The sequence below is a fragment of the Podarcis liolepis genome (assembly GCF_965112155.1).
Source record: "Podarcis liolepis genome assembly, chromosome: 9".
Classification (NCBI taxonomy): Eukaryota; Metazoa; Chordata; class Lepidosauria; order Squamata; family Lacertidae; genus Podarcis; species Podarcis liolepis.
This window is the reverse complement of record NC_139564.1, coordinates 70,388,471-70,404,778: the sequence shown is the minus strand read 5'-3', so window position 1 is coordinate 70,404,778 and position 16,308 is coordinate 70,388,471. Positions and strand designations below refer to the sequence as shown.

Genomic DNA, 16,308 nt, shown 5'->3' with positions numbered 1-16,308 from the left:
TTCACTATGCTGTAGTACAGTATATCACATTTATTTGACCATGGTGTCTCTCAGACCACCCAGTCTGTTCCTGGAGGTTCTCTGAACCTGTTCTCTGGTTCCATGGCTTTTAAAGGGGAAAAGCTGTGTTCAAAACCTGCATGTACTATGGGTGTCCTTGCGTGAATGCAAAGAGATGAGGGTTATAAAAAGAAAGAGATAAAGAAATGAGGCTAGAGCAGAGAGCAGCACTTCCCAAATGCTGTGCTATGAGAGAACGGTGGGAGTGCAGTGAGGGAAAAACAAATTAGAGGTTTCTTTTGAGACCCATGTACCTATCCACAAAGGGAACTACTTGCTGCATCTCTATATGACTCATTGTTCTGGCCCAGAACAGAGACACTTGCTGCAGCACAAGCGGATAGGTTCTACTCAGCACAGATAAGTTTACATTCTCCAAAAGCAGACAAGTATTGCCTGTCAGAAATGCAAAGGCCATTGACCTGGGGTGTCTGCAGTATGTTTTTAATGGCTGGGCTAAAGAAAAATGCACACATTCTGTGCAAGGGATAAAAGAGGTCTACCCTGTAATTTTTATCTGGGATTAAAATATTGGTTTCCTGTTCAGGTACATGACTGATGGTATGTTACTACGTGAAGCTATGAATGACCCTTTGCTGGAACGTTATGGAGTAATAATTCTTGACGAAGCCCATGAAAGAACACTGGCTACCGATATTTTGATGGGAGTTCTAAAAGAGGTTGTAAGGCAAAGATCTGATTTAAAGGTCAGTAGTATATATCAAATGTAGAATGTTGGAAAACGCATTTGCAGAAGATGTTCTCACTACTGGATTGCTTTGCACATGGTTAAATAAGGTTTGCATTTTGTATGTGTGCTTGAAATTTGTTCATAGTGGGAACTTTTATAATTCATGGAAAACCTTAGGTTATAAGTAATATTTTAGCAACTTTGTTCACCCCTTTCTTCCCCAATGTTTGCTTTATTAAACACACAGTACTATCCTGTGTGTATTTATTCAAAAGCAAGTCTCAGTGAATTCCCAAGTGAGTGTACCTAGGGTAGTAACTTAAGCAAATGTGAATGTGACGGTGTGATCATGTTGGTTTTGATATTCACGTTGCATTTTAGTGTACCTAAGAATTGGTATGTGGGAGCCAACTTCCAAATAACACCTTTCCCTTTTAATATTGCAGGTTATAGTTATGAGTGCAACTCTTGATGCTGGCAAGTTTCAGATTTATTTTGACAACTGCCCTCTCCTCACTATTCCTGGCCGTACGCATCCTGTGGAGATATTTTATACCCCAGAACCGGAAAGGGATTACCTTGAGGCAGCTATTCGCACAGTAATCCAGATTCATATGTGTGAAGAGGAGGAAGGAGATCTCCTACTTTTTCTAACTGGGCAAGAGGTATTTCTGAGATTTTTTTCTCATAAAGGTTGCACGTGAGGCTTTTGCACTATATTAAAAAAGTATTTTCTCTTAGGAGTTACAGTGGTGCCTCGCAAGACGAAAAGAATCCGTTCTGTGATTCTCTTCGTCTAGTGGTTTTTTCGTCTTGCGAAGCAAGCCCATTGACGGATTAGCGCTATTAGCAGCTTATCGGCTTATCGGATCAGCTGATAAGCGGCTTAGCAGCTTAGAAAAAGGGGGGGGAAGGGAAAAAACCCCGCAGGAACTCGCAAGACATTTTTGTCTTGCGAAGCAAGCCCATAAGAGATTCGTTTTGCGAAGCACCTCCAAAACGGAAAACTCTTTCGTCTAGCGAGTTTTCCGTCTTGCGAGGCATTCGTCTTGCGGGGTACCACTGTACTAACTACTTATTTTTCGACAGTGGCAGAGCTTCATAAGAAAAGCTCTGTGTGGATTACAGTTGAAATACACTAAATGGACAAACAGTAGTTAAAATGTAGACTGAGAAAAATAGTACTTGCCTCTCAAGGAGAATGTCCTTCCTCTTTATTAATTTTTTGCATAACCTCATAGCTGGCACCTGCTCAGGACTTTATAATCAAGAGGGCATCTTTAAAAAATATTTAAAAGGTTTCATTTCAAAACGTTGCATTTACTGGAATCAAAGTCATAAGAGGCTATCTATGAACATACTTCACAAATGTAACACCTTAGATTTTATTGTTACATTCAGAAGGTTCCCCCTTGCGGAATGGCAGTTTCACTAGTGGGATGAAATTTGTGCATGTTACCCCAAATAAGTTTATAACCAATCTAAACAAAAGATTGCTTTTAAAAGACAAGATTGGAAAAGAGATTTCTATTTCTGTAAAAGTTTCTAATTTGCTGATTTCCCTCTTCAAACCTTTCTAGATGTGTAGTGTTATTATTTAAGGTGATGTGCAGGCCACTTTTCAAAGGTTCTAAATGTGTAAACTGCATGTAGCATATCTGTTCAATTCTGTCTTCTTACAGTAAACTCACAGTGTTTTCCACTTCTGAACTACCTCATCTAGGTCCTGTAAGCAAATCCCTTATTCATGTGAGGTTTCAGTTATTATATCCTCTTTGTACTCTAAAAACAGATACAGAGAACATATAGACAAAGCAAAAGATGTTGTGCTCTGAATATGGTGACTCCCCCAAAGTCCTGATCTGACAGCAAAATCAGCAGCACAGCTGTGAAATAATGCTATTGCATTTACTTAATTTGGAGGAAGTCAAAGACAATTTGAAAACAGTTTAAAATAGTAATGGTGGAAAATCCAATAAATAGTATAAATAAATTATTACAGAAGATGGAAGAATTTGGAAGGGTAGCAGGATTTAAATTAAACAAAGACAAAACGAAGATAATGGTCAAAAATATGAACGAATTGGAGAAAAAGAATTTAGAAAAAACAAGTGGTCTGCAAATTGTAAAAAAGATAAACTACCTGGGGATTTATATAACAACGAAGAATATTAATTTGTTCAAGGATAATTACATAAGAACATGGAAAGAAATAAGAAATCAATTAGAAGCCTGGCAGAGATTAAAATTATCAATTCTTCACTGTTCTGCAAGAGAGATTCCCTCATATTTTCTCTTTCACAACATCCTCGCAGTCCAGTATTTGGCCCAGATCATCCCACTAGGTTGCAGATGGGATCAGGAGGAATCCATCCTGCATCATAAAACGACCCAGAATGAAATTCCTTTTTCTTTCTGTTCCAACGAATTCCAACTTAATACTTGAGGAATCGAAGTTGCTACTTTCTCTGCAACAAGATAGTAGGATGCAATTGAAGTGGGGAAAACTGAACGTTTTCTGCTTGACAAAATATCTGTAATCCCTATCCACAGTCTTGGAATATTGAGGCGGGAGGTGGAGTGCTTTACGGTGGCAGTTTCTGTGGTTCACTGTGTGATTGTAGATAGTAGTGAATGTGCTGAGGTATCCCTCCCCTACGGCTTTCATTAACTTAAGTCTCTTGCTGCATGCTGGCACATCTGAGTTGGGAGCAGTCACCAGTGTCCTTAGTCATTTGATTCAGCAGTATGGTTTCCCCCAGTTAAAGAAGCTGTGCTCCTGACTGGCTGGACACATGAAACAGCAATTCAATTGCTCTCTCCGTGTGAGGTGAGCTGTATGCTTCTTCGTATATTCTTTCCATGCGAAAGAAGCTAAAGGGATAAAGAGCCTGGTGTGTGTGGAACTCCCATTTCTCTAACTTTCCAGGGATGTGATTGCAGAACCCATTGCAAAAGCGAACCCTGGCTCTGGTGCACGGGGACAAGGTGTAAAAGAAGATGTTGTTTTGGGGACTTGCATTCAGCACAGTATTAGTATTTCCCTCCCTGACATGCCACCTTCTGCAGTTGTAGTCGCTGAAGAAGTTCTTGATCGGTTGCAGCCATTTCTTTTTGATTAGGGGGCTGTGCTCACCTTCATATAAAATGTCAGAAGGAATGAACAGATCCCTAGATCTTGTAGTCTGTTGCAGCTATTTCTGACTTAACTGTGGCTAGAGATACGCAGTATAAAAAGCCGCACAAGCCTTTAATGTCCTGCAGATACTGGAAGATCTGGAGCAGGTTTGGCTAGGGCCCTGTTTTGGAGCAATATCTGTAAACCACATTTCTTCCTCCTGGATCAAATGGAACAGATTCACCTTAGCACAGTCAGCTGTGTGACAGTAAAAATAAATTTCAATATAACAGGTTGTGCTTTGCCGGTAATACTTCACGGCACAACCTGGAGGTGCAAGAAAATAGTTTTATTTTGTGTATTCTGCTGATTTTTGAATTAATAGTCAGTATTGCTCTAATGTGCTGCTGATAAAAACATATGCCCATGAGACATGTTGGCTTTGCTGCTTCAAACTTTAGGTGTGCAGTTGCTTCATTTGTCAGACATTGTAAGCATATATGTCAGAAGAGACTTTCAGAAAGACAGTTTGAAATTTGTAACATTTTTCTAAATTGTATGTGACTAGCAGCAAGACAAGAAACATCCTGCTCAAACAACTACAGTAAAGACAGAGTAAGACCTGAGGAATAAATCTTTTTGTAAAAACATGTGTAGAAAGTGAATTGACCGTTCAGCTTATGCACTGCTCTTTGATGTAAACCGCAAGAGAGATGGATATACTGCGGAAATTTCTACCGTTGCTTTAAATTGCCTAGCAAATGACTTGCTTTCCATACTGCACCCTTGTGTACTCATTACAACTAGACACATAAGCAAGCCATTTCAGTGTCCAAATGTTCAGTTGCATCTTCTCATTTTTAACTTTCCAAGGAAGCACCTGTACTAACACAGTAGCCCTAAGTACGTTTAGGACTAACACTAATGTGTTCTGACAGTCAACTAATGTATTCTGCTGCAGCTGAAGACAAAAGGCATTTATTTGATGGCAGATTGAAGTATCTATAGAAACCTTAACTATATTTCCATCCTTGGTGGAGTTGAAACCCAAGGAATTGCATATACACTACATAATAATTAATTCTCCATTGATTTTATGATCGATTTAGAGGTTAGGAGAGGCTAATTACTGTTATAAAAAGTAACCTTTAGTCCAGATAGTCTTAATCTTTTTATTATATTCTGAACCATTTTCCTATATAGATATTCTTTTATGTTATGACTGTCATGTGGGAAGACAGCAGGGGGAAAAATCTGAATTAAAATTTGGCTGCTTCTGCACTGTGGTATAGCTGGTATTATGTACTTCAGCCAAAAGACAGAGCTCATCGTATGAAGAGAGGAAAGGCATTGTTAGAGATCGTGTAGCAGTCAAATTACTACTAGTCCATTGATTCTTAAACTGCAACAGCCGCATGGCAGGTTGCTTGAAAGACCTTTGTGGCGGCCATTACACGAGACAGTGGCTCACAGTGTCAACTGCTCTGATGGTGCCGTTTCAAAGACTTTACAGAAAGAACTGCTTTTCAGCATGTTCTTTCAGGTGGTTGGTAAGGCAAGAGCATTAGACTGCTTGTGGTCACTTGGGCTGCAGTTTAGGAAACACTGCTCCAGTTGTATTCTGTTACCTGTTAGGGGGCTTCTGCAACAACACTTTCCACCTGGCTATACATATTCAAATGTATGCACAGCGTGTCAGCAAGGAAAGGCTATTATGTGTATATTTGCAGCTTGTGCCTTTTACATGTTTGGAATTGGGAGCACTGTCACTGTTTCCATGCCTATACTCAGGTGTATACCCAAGTACAGAACGTTACATTAGAAGCTATTCTTGATTAGCCAAATCCCTTGGGCAAAATTAATCTGAACAAAAATTTTAATGGTATTTCGAAGGACTTCCAAAGATCTCCTTGTGAGAAACGCCTTAGCTTTTTGTAAAAAGTCTCATATCCTACTGTGGTTTGTTGTTATTGCTTTGGGTTCTTATCATTTCCTGTCTTCCCATCCAATATAGTTGATAATATTGATGTTGGAAGCTTTGAGCTACTATAGACTGGTGCTGCATATGTAAATGGGCATTTTATTTAAATGCCAGATACAAACCAGCATGTTCACATGTTGATGTGTAATAATGTGAATTATTTCAAAGCTGGGACTTCCTCAGCCTTGTTCTCCATAGTTGAGGTGTCCTGGAATTAGAAACTTTGTGGTTGCTGGTCAACAGAGTAGACGTACAGACGCTCCTCAAAGTGTCTCACAGGAAGAAAAGGCTGCTGAGCAAAATACTTTCCTTCCATTCTCCTTGGGGAGCCAACACTTCAGCTCATTGGTGTGCCCAGAAGAAGCAAATATCTTAAGAGTCTGTCACTGTTGCTTAGCAACCTTTCTTGGAAGTGCAGAGAGTCCTATGTCGTAGCTTTGGTGGCCCTGTTTTCCACTCTGTGCTGTGGAAGAAAGATGCTTGTTCATAGTAGCACTTGCTATTCCAATAGTGCCTTTGCTCTTTTCTGTAGCAGCAATGGCAGGACCCAACCCTGTCAGTAATTGAGGGGGCTTGCTGTGACCTCTTATTTTTGTTTCCTAGCAGATTCTACGGCTATCCAAAAAAGCAAACTGTAGAATCCTGCTCTGATTCTAGCACATATTTGGAGAACTGAACTTACTATAAGACCATCTGGTCATTAACCATGAAACTACCTCCCTGCACATTTTGAATTCATCTTTTGTGTTCTTTTAATCTGACATCTATAGGTTTTACAAACCTACTACGGTGATTTCCACATTCTAAAATGGAAAGCTGTTTTAATACTTAATATTTTAATAAATATTAAATACTTAATTAATAAATATTTAATACTTAATCAACAAGTATTGAACATGTCTGTTGAGTGAGCGCTTCTATATAGAGACTTGGGTTCCACCAAATAATCTTAACCACATTGTTTGATGCATTTGAACTAATGTGGTCACAGTATGCATTCACTGTAATTAGAACACACAAAATACCTATTGTGAAGCAGGGGATATTAGAATGCATGGCTTATTGTTTCTGTTCTGTAGCAGAACATGAGGCTAACAAACTTTGCATGTTACTAGATATATATCATAAGTTTATTGGGTTTTGGCTTTACCTGTTTTGAAACTATTTTTGTGACGTAACTAGAAAGTTGCCTGAACTTTTTAAACATTTCAGCAGCTCAAAATACCCAAATAATAGCTTTACACAGTAAGTATATTTTTTGTTTCTAGTTTAGTAGACCAGTAGGGGGCATCCTAACCCAGAGTGATAGAGGTATTTCTTTTTACATTGAAATCATTTTTGCAAGAAAGCACTAAGAAACTAAAAAAAGGTTTCTGATTTCAAAAAGGTATTCGTGCCATTCCAGTCCCCCTCTTAATATTTTAGGGGCTTTCTTGTAGCAAATTCTATTGAAGTATAAAGTGATCAGTAGGTGGTGTGATTCTAGATTGTTGAATAGACCACGAAACAAAAGACAACTACATCTTTATTGAAGTCTTGATTGGAAAATAAGTGGTAGAACCATAATTTCTGTAGCAGCTCTCTGTATAAAGTGCATGGTACATGCTTCACTATATCTTGACCTTTAGTCTTGTTTAAGAGAAACTACTGCTCCTCATTCATCTTTTTCACCCGTTTTAGTATTAAATAATGTGGTAATAATATGACAATTCATGTTTTTCTGTACTTCCCACCATAGGATAGGTTAATGGGTGAGACTTCCTCAGAACCTTAGTAATATCTTAGCTTGTTGATAAACACCTTGAAGTTCAATAACAGTGTAGCCTTCTCCATGGGAAGATACAAAACAATTTTTAGTAAGAGTTCTGAGGTCTTTCATAAACCATGTTAACTTGGACTGAGAGGGGGCTGTTTCTTGAGCATCTATGTTTATACTGTAAAGGTGTTTGTTCTCATTAGATACAATGAAGCAAATCTTCCATATAATTGCATTAGTGATACGTGACATTAAAGCTTAATTGGCTTATTTAAAATATCTTGCACATCAATTTCTTTTAGATTCTGAAAATTGAAAAGGTCATGAGTGCAGTTTAATATTCCTGGGTGAGAGATTTCAATTTTAGTACAATTTGTAGAGAATTAATTAGGAAATACGACTAAAAGAAAAAGGGTGTTGAATGCAAATAAGGCTGTTATGCTCATTGGAATAAAGACTATGAGGCATCTTGGACTGCTGTGGAAGTCCCATTGAAAATTCAACAAATGTCCAAATTAGTTTAAAAATAACTTGTTTTGTAGCAAGTCGTCTTCTTTTTTTAAAAAAAGCTTTCATAGCCATTAAGCTGGAAAAAAGTTTAAAGTTTTCATGGACTCTTGTTTGTGTAGGAAATAGATGAAGCCTGTAAGAGGATAAAGCGTGAAATTGATGATCTGGGCCCTGAAGTTGGTGACATTAAAATCATTCCATTATATTCTACACTTCCGCCGCAGCAGCAACAGAGGATTTTTGAGCCTCCCCCTCCAAAAAAAACAAATGGTGCAATAGGACGAAAGGTAAAGTTATTAACACTATTATCCTATACCTGTTTAGGTGAGAGTTAGTCACATTGAAATCAGTGGAACTTATTTCTGAGTAGACATGTATAGAATTACACTGTAAACATTTTATAGCTCGGCATATATTGCCGTAATCTGGTTACTGTGCATCGCAAAAGAACTTAGCTTTGAGCTTCACATGCTAAAACATCTAATATTTGGGAAATGTGGTCCAGTTTCCTTTCTCATCTCTCACCCTTTGTGTCTTTCCAGCTGATTTTAGGGTGCTGTGATGTTTAAGTTCATCATTTGTGATTTCCACAGTGTTCTTTTCTTCCACGTGGCAATCAGAGCGTTTAGCTTTGTCCTGTAAACAGGAGTGAATCATGTTGTTTAATTTTAAAAATAAGGAAATCAATGAATTTTATTTGTAATCATTAATGCATTAACTTTAAATGCATGATTTAAAAGATTTCAGTGAAACAGAATTTTAGAAATAGCTTCAATAGAGGGGTGGGAAAAGGAGAAGCTTAGGGAGTTGCCATTGATATGGGAATATGCAGTTTGAGAATTGGATTGTTGTGTTATTTCTCAAACTGATGTTTCAAGGCATCCCGTGGGGCCAAAGCAGCCTTGGGTGTGATTTGGCAGACTTATAATTCTGAGTGTTATAATGAGGTTTTAAGTTCAAAGTAGCCAGAAGCCAGAAACCCAACATTTAAAAAAAACGAGTAATCACATGGTATGGTGATCTAATACGGGTTTCTTCAACCTTTTCCGTTCTGGGACTCGCTTTTAACCCAAACATGCGTTGGGGGACCCAATTCCTAATTGTTGACCATATATTTGCATGGGGGTAGTGCTCCTGTTGTGACCCACCTTGGATCAGGGTGTGACCCACAAGTGGGTCCAGCTGCACCATTTGAAGACCTGTTATCTACAATAAAGAGATGAGATGTTCTTATCTCTGAGCTGCATTCTTTCAAGGCTCTGCTTTGTCCTCCCAGCTTCAGCTGTTAGAAAGAGTGTGGGGCTTGGGATAACAACTGACAGAGTGGTCACAACAATAATTCTGCTCATGTTAGCATGCCCCAGATTGTTGTTCAGCAGTGGGTTGAAGGGAAGGCCTCCCTGAAAGTAAGGTATGCTTGCTTGTGTTTGGAGACCTCACCCACGTTGAATGATGCAGCTGGGTTACATAATGTGGCAGTGCTTATATTGCAGGTGGCAACAGAATAACAGTGAAAGCTATTCTCGTTTGCAAGCAGAAACCCTTGTAGCATGACCTATTTGCATTGGCTTTCCCATTCAGGCTACCAGGCCATTCTGGGGAAGCCACACACACTCTATAACTGATGTAATACATGACATCAGAGATGTAGCAATGGCAGAGGAAGGGGGAGGAAAGGAGGATGATTCAGGCAAGAGCGGAAGAGGGGAGGTTGAAGCTGAGAATAACCTCTCCCCACCCTAGGGCTCTACTAAGGTACACACTCCCAGCTCCTTTTTGCAGGGCTTGTTTAAACCTCTGAGGTTTGAAGGAGGTTACAATGGACAGTGTGGGTGGAAAGTCCATTGCAGAGCTGATTACAATGGGCTTTCATGCAGCCCGCTCTTGAAATCCCGACAAAAAGGCTTCAAAGTCCGGCAGCACCTGACATCACTATACAACATTTTTGCCCTATTTGTATCATTCACAGAAGAGATTTCTATTTTATCGTTCAACAGGTAGTTGTGTCAACTAATATTGCCGAGACATCATTGACAATAGACGGCGTTGTGTTTGTCATTGATCCTGGATTTGCCAAGCAAAAGGTAAACATGGATTCTTTCATACGTGCTAGATTATTTCCCCAGAACTTAAGGTGGGATTACTTAGAATTGACCTGTCTCTGGTCTTCTTTTCTACTTTTTATGGTTAACGGGGTTAAATGTGTGGATCCGTAAGTGGAAGAAAAAGTAGGTAGAAGTGCTGTGCGAAAAGTAGGCCAGTGCTATAAGAGTTCATGTTGTAGCACTCCTCAGTTTCTGGAAGAATATTTCTGAGAACACATGGTGCTGATAACGCCAGGATTGCAGGTTTGAGTCCTGTATGAGATAGTTGCATATTCTTCTGTTGCAGGGAGTTAGACTAGATGATTCGCAGGGTCCCTTCCAGCTCTGAGATTCTCTGAGTCAATGAGGACTGAGTTACACTTAGTTACAAAAACTCCTGCAGCATGTGAAAAGCCATTCTCTCTTGGTTTAAAAACCTGTTGTGACACCAACCTGCTTAATAGATTCTACTTCGAAAGTGAACAAAATAGTAGATATGGCTTAGTTTTGTTCCTTGTTTAACAAGCCACCTATTGGAATGGATTTCTTCTTACATATTTCATACTTGAACTTTGAAATGTGCAGTACTCATACTAGTTTTCTGTACTTAACTCTTCCATCAAATAGGTATACAATCCTCGTATAAGAGTCGAGTCTCTCTTGGTGACTGCAATAAGTAAAGCTTCTGCTCAGCAAAGAGCTGGTCGTGCTGGTCGTACTAGGCCAGGCAAGTGCTTCCGACTGTATACGGAGAAGGCTTACAAAACCGAGATGCAGGTGCGTAAATTCCTTTTTTAAAGATCTACCATATTTTTCGCTCCATAAGACGCATCTAGTTTTTAGAAGAGGAAAACAAGAAAAAAAAATATTCTGAACGAAAGAGTGGATGTATGATTTTTGTGGTTCATGATGTGGCCACAGACATGTGATTTGACGGTGAGTTTGGGGTAGCCCAATGCAAAAATCCTGAGAATCCATGTGGATCCGTTTTTACGCCATTGCAGCCCCACACAACAGTGGGTGGGTGATTTTTTTGGTGCAGGCTATAGCCATGGACATGCTATGTGATCTGATGGTGAATTTGAGGTGACCCAATGTAAAAATCCATGGGCTTTTACCTCCCCCCTCCCAGGCAGCTTCCTTTATCTCCCTTATCTCGCTTGTGATCAGCGAAATTCAACACCCACTTCCCTCTTTCAAAAGAAAGAGCATGATCTGCTTTTCGCCCCTGGGCAATTCAGTTCCAGGGACCACACATTCGCCCCATAAGACATTTCCCCTTACTTTTTAGGAAGAAAAAAGTGTGTCTTATGGAGCAAAAATTACAGTATTTTAGAAGCCAATTATTGCACTAGAGTTTAATACAGGATGTCCAGAATTTTTTTAAAAAAATAATTCATCATCAAAAGACGTAATAATAGTCTCCCTTTGGAGCTGCGAACTATGTATCATGCTAGACGACTTGACTGTCAGCCTTGTTAGATTATTTTGGTTGTGGAAGTTTGTGATATTACTCTTCTGATACTACTTCTGCTTCTCGGATTGAAGATGTTCAACATTTTCATTTGCCTTGATCTCAAGTACAGCGCAATTCTGAGTGAGTCTCAGGTGGGGTGCAAGGAAGCAAGTCATCTGCTACTGCCAAAGTCCTGCTAGTTTGTGCCAGCTGAGGCAGGAGGTTCAGTGAAGGATCCTGACTTGCCTCCTGCCTCCTTCTCCCATAGGGATACTTTTTGTGTGTGCAATTCTCTCCCTTGGTTTTCAGTATGAGAAAGCTCCAGGCTGGTATGAATGAGGGGCTTGATCCTGGAGCCTCCCCGATGAACCAGTCCCTGCCCTTCCCCTAGAATGCCCAATTCTGGTTTGAGGTATTTTGAGTTAAATTGCTGGCTGCTTCTAATGGGAACATCACTGGCGGTAGTTTTATGCCCATGGAACTTTACCATTGAATACTTAACAATTGCATACACACATACACAGATCTTCGCATAAACAATTGTGTCCGTTGTTGTCAAGCAAGGTAGAAGTGCCTCTTTATGGATTTTGTAAATAGGAATATTAATAAAGTATAAAAGGGTCTTTATTCCTGATTGCCCTGTAGTAGACCAGTATTTCTTAGCAAAAGAACAAGCCAGCATAAATTGAAATAAAGTTTCCATTTCTTTTCTTTACATTGCTAGTATAGAATAACTTAAGTACACATAATTTTGCATAATTTTTGAGATGTGCTATGTAGTTTTGTCATCATTTTACTTCCAGATACTTTTCTAAACATTAATTTTTTAAAAATGACCTAGGTCTTGTATCCATTTCATTGTAAAGTTTAACTTGCTCTGTTTTATGTTGCCCTTCATCTGAGAATTACAGGGTAGTTTACAATTTAAAAACACAAAAATGCATAATTTAGTAACAAACAACAACAATGATCTCTCCCCCCCCAGTCTAAGTCCTGTTGAATAAATGAACATAAGTATATTAATGGACAGAGAACTATAGTTTAATTGTGTCTTGGGCCATTGGGACAGGTATAACAGTACCACATTTATAACCCCAGGTATGGCCCACTGAGGCTGTAGTCTTCTGTTCCAGCTGTGGATGCAGTCTTCATGCTTTTGGATAATGGGAAAAATTACAGATACGATACTAAAGTGAAACCAAAATTAATAAAATATTTGTTTTCCAGGACAACACCTATCCTGAAATTCTAAGGTCCAACTTGGGTTCTGTGGTATTACAGCTGAAGAAACTAGGCATAGATGATTTGGTTCATTTTGATTTTATGGACCCACCAGGTATGTTTTTTGTAAAAACTTCAACATGCAGTAATATAATAAGCAATATCTAGATCATTGTTTTGTCAGGAACTTTGCCATAGCCTGAAATAAATTCGTTCCCTGAAGAGAATATACCACATTATCAGCTTAAACAGAAAGATGAGAAAGGGGTCCAGTAGTCACTAATCAGTATTCTTATGTCATGCTTAAAAAATGAAAGCTGTGATGCCTTTGCTAGCTTCCTGCTGAACTTGTGAATGTATGGCACATAAAATGCAAGACAGGTGTTGATGATGATGAACAGCAGACTATCTAGCACAGGGGTCAGCAGACTTTTTCAGCAGGGGGCCGGTCCCCCGTCCCTCAGATCATGTGGTGGGAGCCGGACTATATTTTGGAAAGAAGAAGAAAAAAGAATTCCTATGCCCCACAAATAACCCAGAGATGCATTTTAAATAAAAGGACACATTCTACTCATGTAAAAAGACGCTGATTCCTGGACCGTCCACGAGCCGGATTTAGAAGGTGATTGGGCTGGATCCGGCCCCCGGGTCTTAGTTTGCTGACCCATGATCTAGCACGAGGCAACGGTCACCATAATTTGTTTGGGCCACTACTTGTTTTGGAATGTAGTGTTGATCCTATGTTACAAGGTATTGTAACAATTTGGCTTTTAAAGTGTTTAGGGAAGGGCCACATCTCAGTAGTAGAAGATCTACTTTCCTGCATAAGGCATTAGGTTCAATCCCTGGGTATCTCCAGGTATGGTTGGAAAGGTCTCCAATCTGAAATCGCGGAGAGACACTCCACTGCCAGTCATTGCATACATTCTTGAGCTAGATGGATTAATGGTCTAACTCAGTAAAAGGCAACTTCCTGTGTTCCTGTTGAGTAGTTTTATGTTCTGATGTATCCCTCCCTATGTGAGTAATGACTGAAGAAGGCTTGCAAAAAAAAAATTATCCAAAGATAAGAACTTGCCATAGGTTTTGGCAAGTATTTTATGCCAAATACAGTTTCATCAATAGCCCTACTTACAGATGTATGAAATGGCTAGAAGAGAGTCTGCAGAGCAGCATACCTGTAGTCGGTCCCAAAATGGCTAATCTGAAAACAGATGTGATTCTTGTTGAACACAACCCTAAAGCAAATTTGAGTTTTATTTGATTCCTTGGCGGCTAGATCTCGGTAACTTAATTTTCTGGTAGATTGTATTCTGGATTTTGTCAGCTACAGAATGGAAAATGAGATTGCTTATAAAAGTGTACTTACATTTTTGCTTCCTAAAGGCAGATTAATTTATAAGAGTATGTTGGGTTTTTTTGCAGCTCCAGAGACCTTGATGAGAGCACTTGAGCTTTTGAATTACCTAGCTGCTTTAAATGACGATGGAGACTTGACTGAACTGGGATCCATGATGGCAGAATTTCCTCTCGATCCACAGCTGGCTAAAATGGTTATAGCAAGTTGCGACTACAACTGTTCTAATGAGATTCTATCTATTACTGCCATGCTGTCAGGTAATAGCAGGGACAGAGATGCCAATCAAAACACAGATCTCCAGTTAGGGGAAGCTTGTTTTATTGTTCCTGCAACAGGACTTATAACTTCTAAAAAGTTTGAACTGTGCCTTTCCAAGTTATTGTATAGTGTGATACATAATGGAGTAAAGTTTATAAATGAAATCAACACTGAAGCTAAAGAAGTCATTGTGTGTGAAATGGTCTAACTTCTCTCATGGCAGCAAAAAAAAATATACCTACTAAGGATTCCAGATCATAGGAGTTCATTTCTGTCTCTTAAATTTTTAACTTATGCCCATTTTTTTTTTGTTACCAAGTGATTGATAGTCATAATAATCCACTTTATTTTCAGCCCTTTAACTTGTGGTCGCCACTTACATAGCTAGTATGTGCCAGTTTTTCTGTAGAAGAATCCTAGCATAAACGTCTCAGGTTTTCATTGATAAAAGGGAATGCTAGGCGGAGAAAACATTTTCTTAGCATTAATCCGTCACAGTTTTTTAAAGGGTGGCCGATGCAGAAATTGTAGTGTGGCCTTGTTTGAGCAGCAGTCTTTTGTTACAGTGGACAAGTTTTCATTAGGGCTGGAATCCAAAGAGCTGCCTGGATGGATCTGAGGACTTGGGCCTGCTTAGTGGGATTTTTAAAACTTTGAGAAGCATCCCCAGCCATATCGCATGCTGCTTTTGAAAGCTGACTTCAGTTTCAAAAGCGGTTTGCACAGGGATGCTGCTGTCTGAGAAGCTCAAGCCCGGAGCCCTGTTTGACTTGTGGAACTAGTATTTTCTTTGGGTACCAGCCTAAACCTTTAAAAATAACCTGCTCAGAATCTGTGCAGGTAAGGCAAGAAATGCATATTTTGTATGTGCTGAAACCTTTCCCATAGTAACTTCTCATCGTATTGTACATTCAACAAGATGTCAACAAGATGGCAAGTAAGATAAAGGTTTTGAGTAAGACAACCCATCACTTTATTATTGCAGCGTATTAACAATATTTTTCGAAAAGCAAACTACAATGTTTATTGCAGAATTTTGACAGTTCAGACTCAGAGCAGCTGGGCAGGGCAGAATCTAATTGTTTGATGTAAATTGTTGTTTTATCTGCGGAGGTGGTGGTAGGTGGATGGCTGCCTTTTTATGCCATGAACTTCCATCAAACCAGGCAAAGACTTGATGCGAGCTCTTGCTTCCAACTGCATAGTATTAATTTCTTTAACTGCATATGTCAATATTTTGGAGGAAGACATTTTACTTTAACCCTCTACAAATACTTTACAAAATATTTATACCTTCATGCTTTTAAAATTAAGAATGGGTGCACTCATTATTTGTTACAGCATTTTATTACTAGCACACAATCTTAAAAAATATATTCTTATTCTGAGGGTTAGCTATTTTCTTGGATGCCGTTAAGGTGCAGTATTCTAAAATCATGTTGCTTTCTAAAGTGTCGCCAACAGAATCAATAAACATAATTACAGTGAGCAAAATGTGAAGGGAGACATGACACCCTGGATTTAGAGTACAGGACTATACCAGTCTACTCAGAAGTAAGTCACCCTCAGTTCCAGGTGTGTGGGTATAGATGTGTGCAAACAATTAAATGGACACAAGTGTTAGATAAAATGAAATAGGAAATAGTAAAGCTTACCAAAGCTACCCAAACTGAAGTAATTTTGATTCTTTAAACTAAAGCCATAATAAGATGCCTTTAAGCAGATGATAAAAAGTACAGCTTTTCATTCTACAACTTACAGTAAGAACACAACTAATTTTTATTTGTAAATACTAGTTATTACATCAATGAAT

The 16,308-nt window shown here is 39.0% G+C and overlaps 1 protein-coding gene across 1 annotated transcript in view; it reads left to right on the top strand.

Annotated features, from left to right (window-relative positions):
* Window positions 1-16,308, top strand: part of DHX15 (DEAH-box helicase 15) — a 46,782-nt gene that overhangs the window by 17,555 nt on the left and 12,919 nt on the right. The window contains exons 4-10 of the mRNA XM_083460483.1: window positions 608-767; window positions 1,198-1,416; window positions 8,236-8,403; window positions 10,114-10,200; window positions 10,828-10,977; window positions 12,884-12,992; window positions 14,303-14,494. Of these exons, the coding sequence (XP_083316609.1) occupies window positions 608-767; window positions 1,198-1,416; window positions 8,236-8,403; window positions 10,114-10,200; window positions 10,828-10,977; window positions 12,884-12,992; window positions 14,303-14,494 (1,085 nt within the window). The remainder of the gene's footprint in view (window positions 1-607; window positions 768-1,197; window positions 1,417-8,235; window positions 8,404-10,113; window positions 10,201-10,827; window positions 10,978-12,883; window positions 12,993-14,302; window positions 14,495-16,308) is intronic.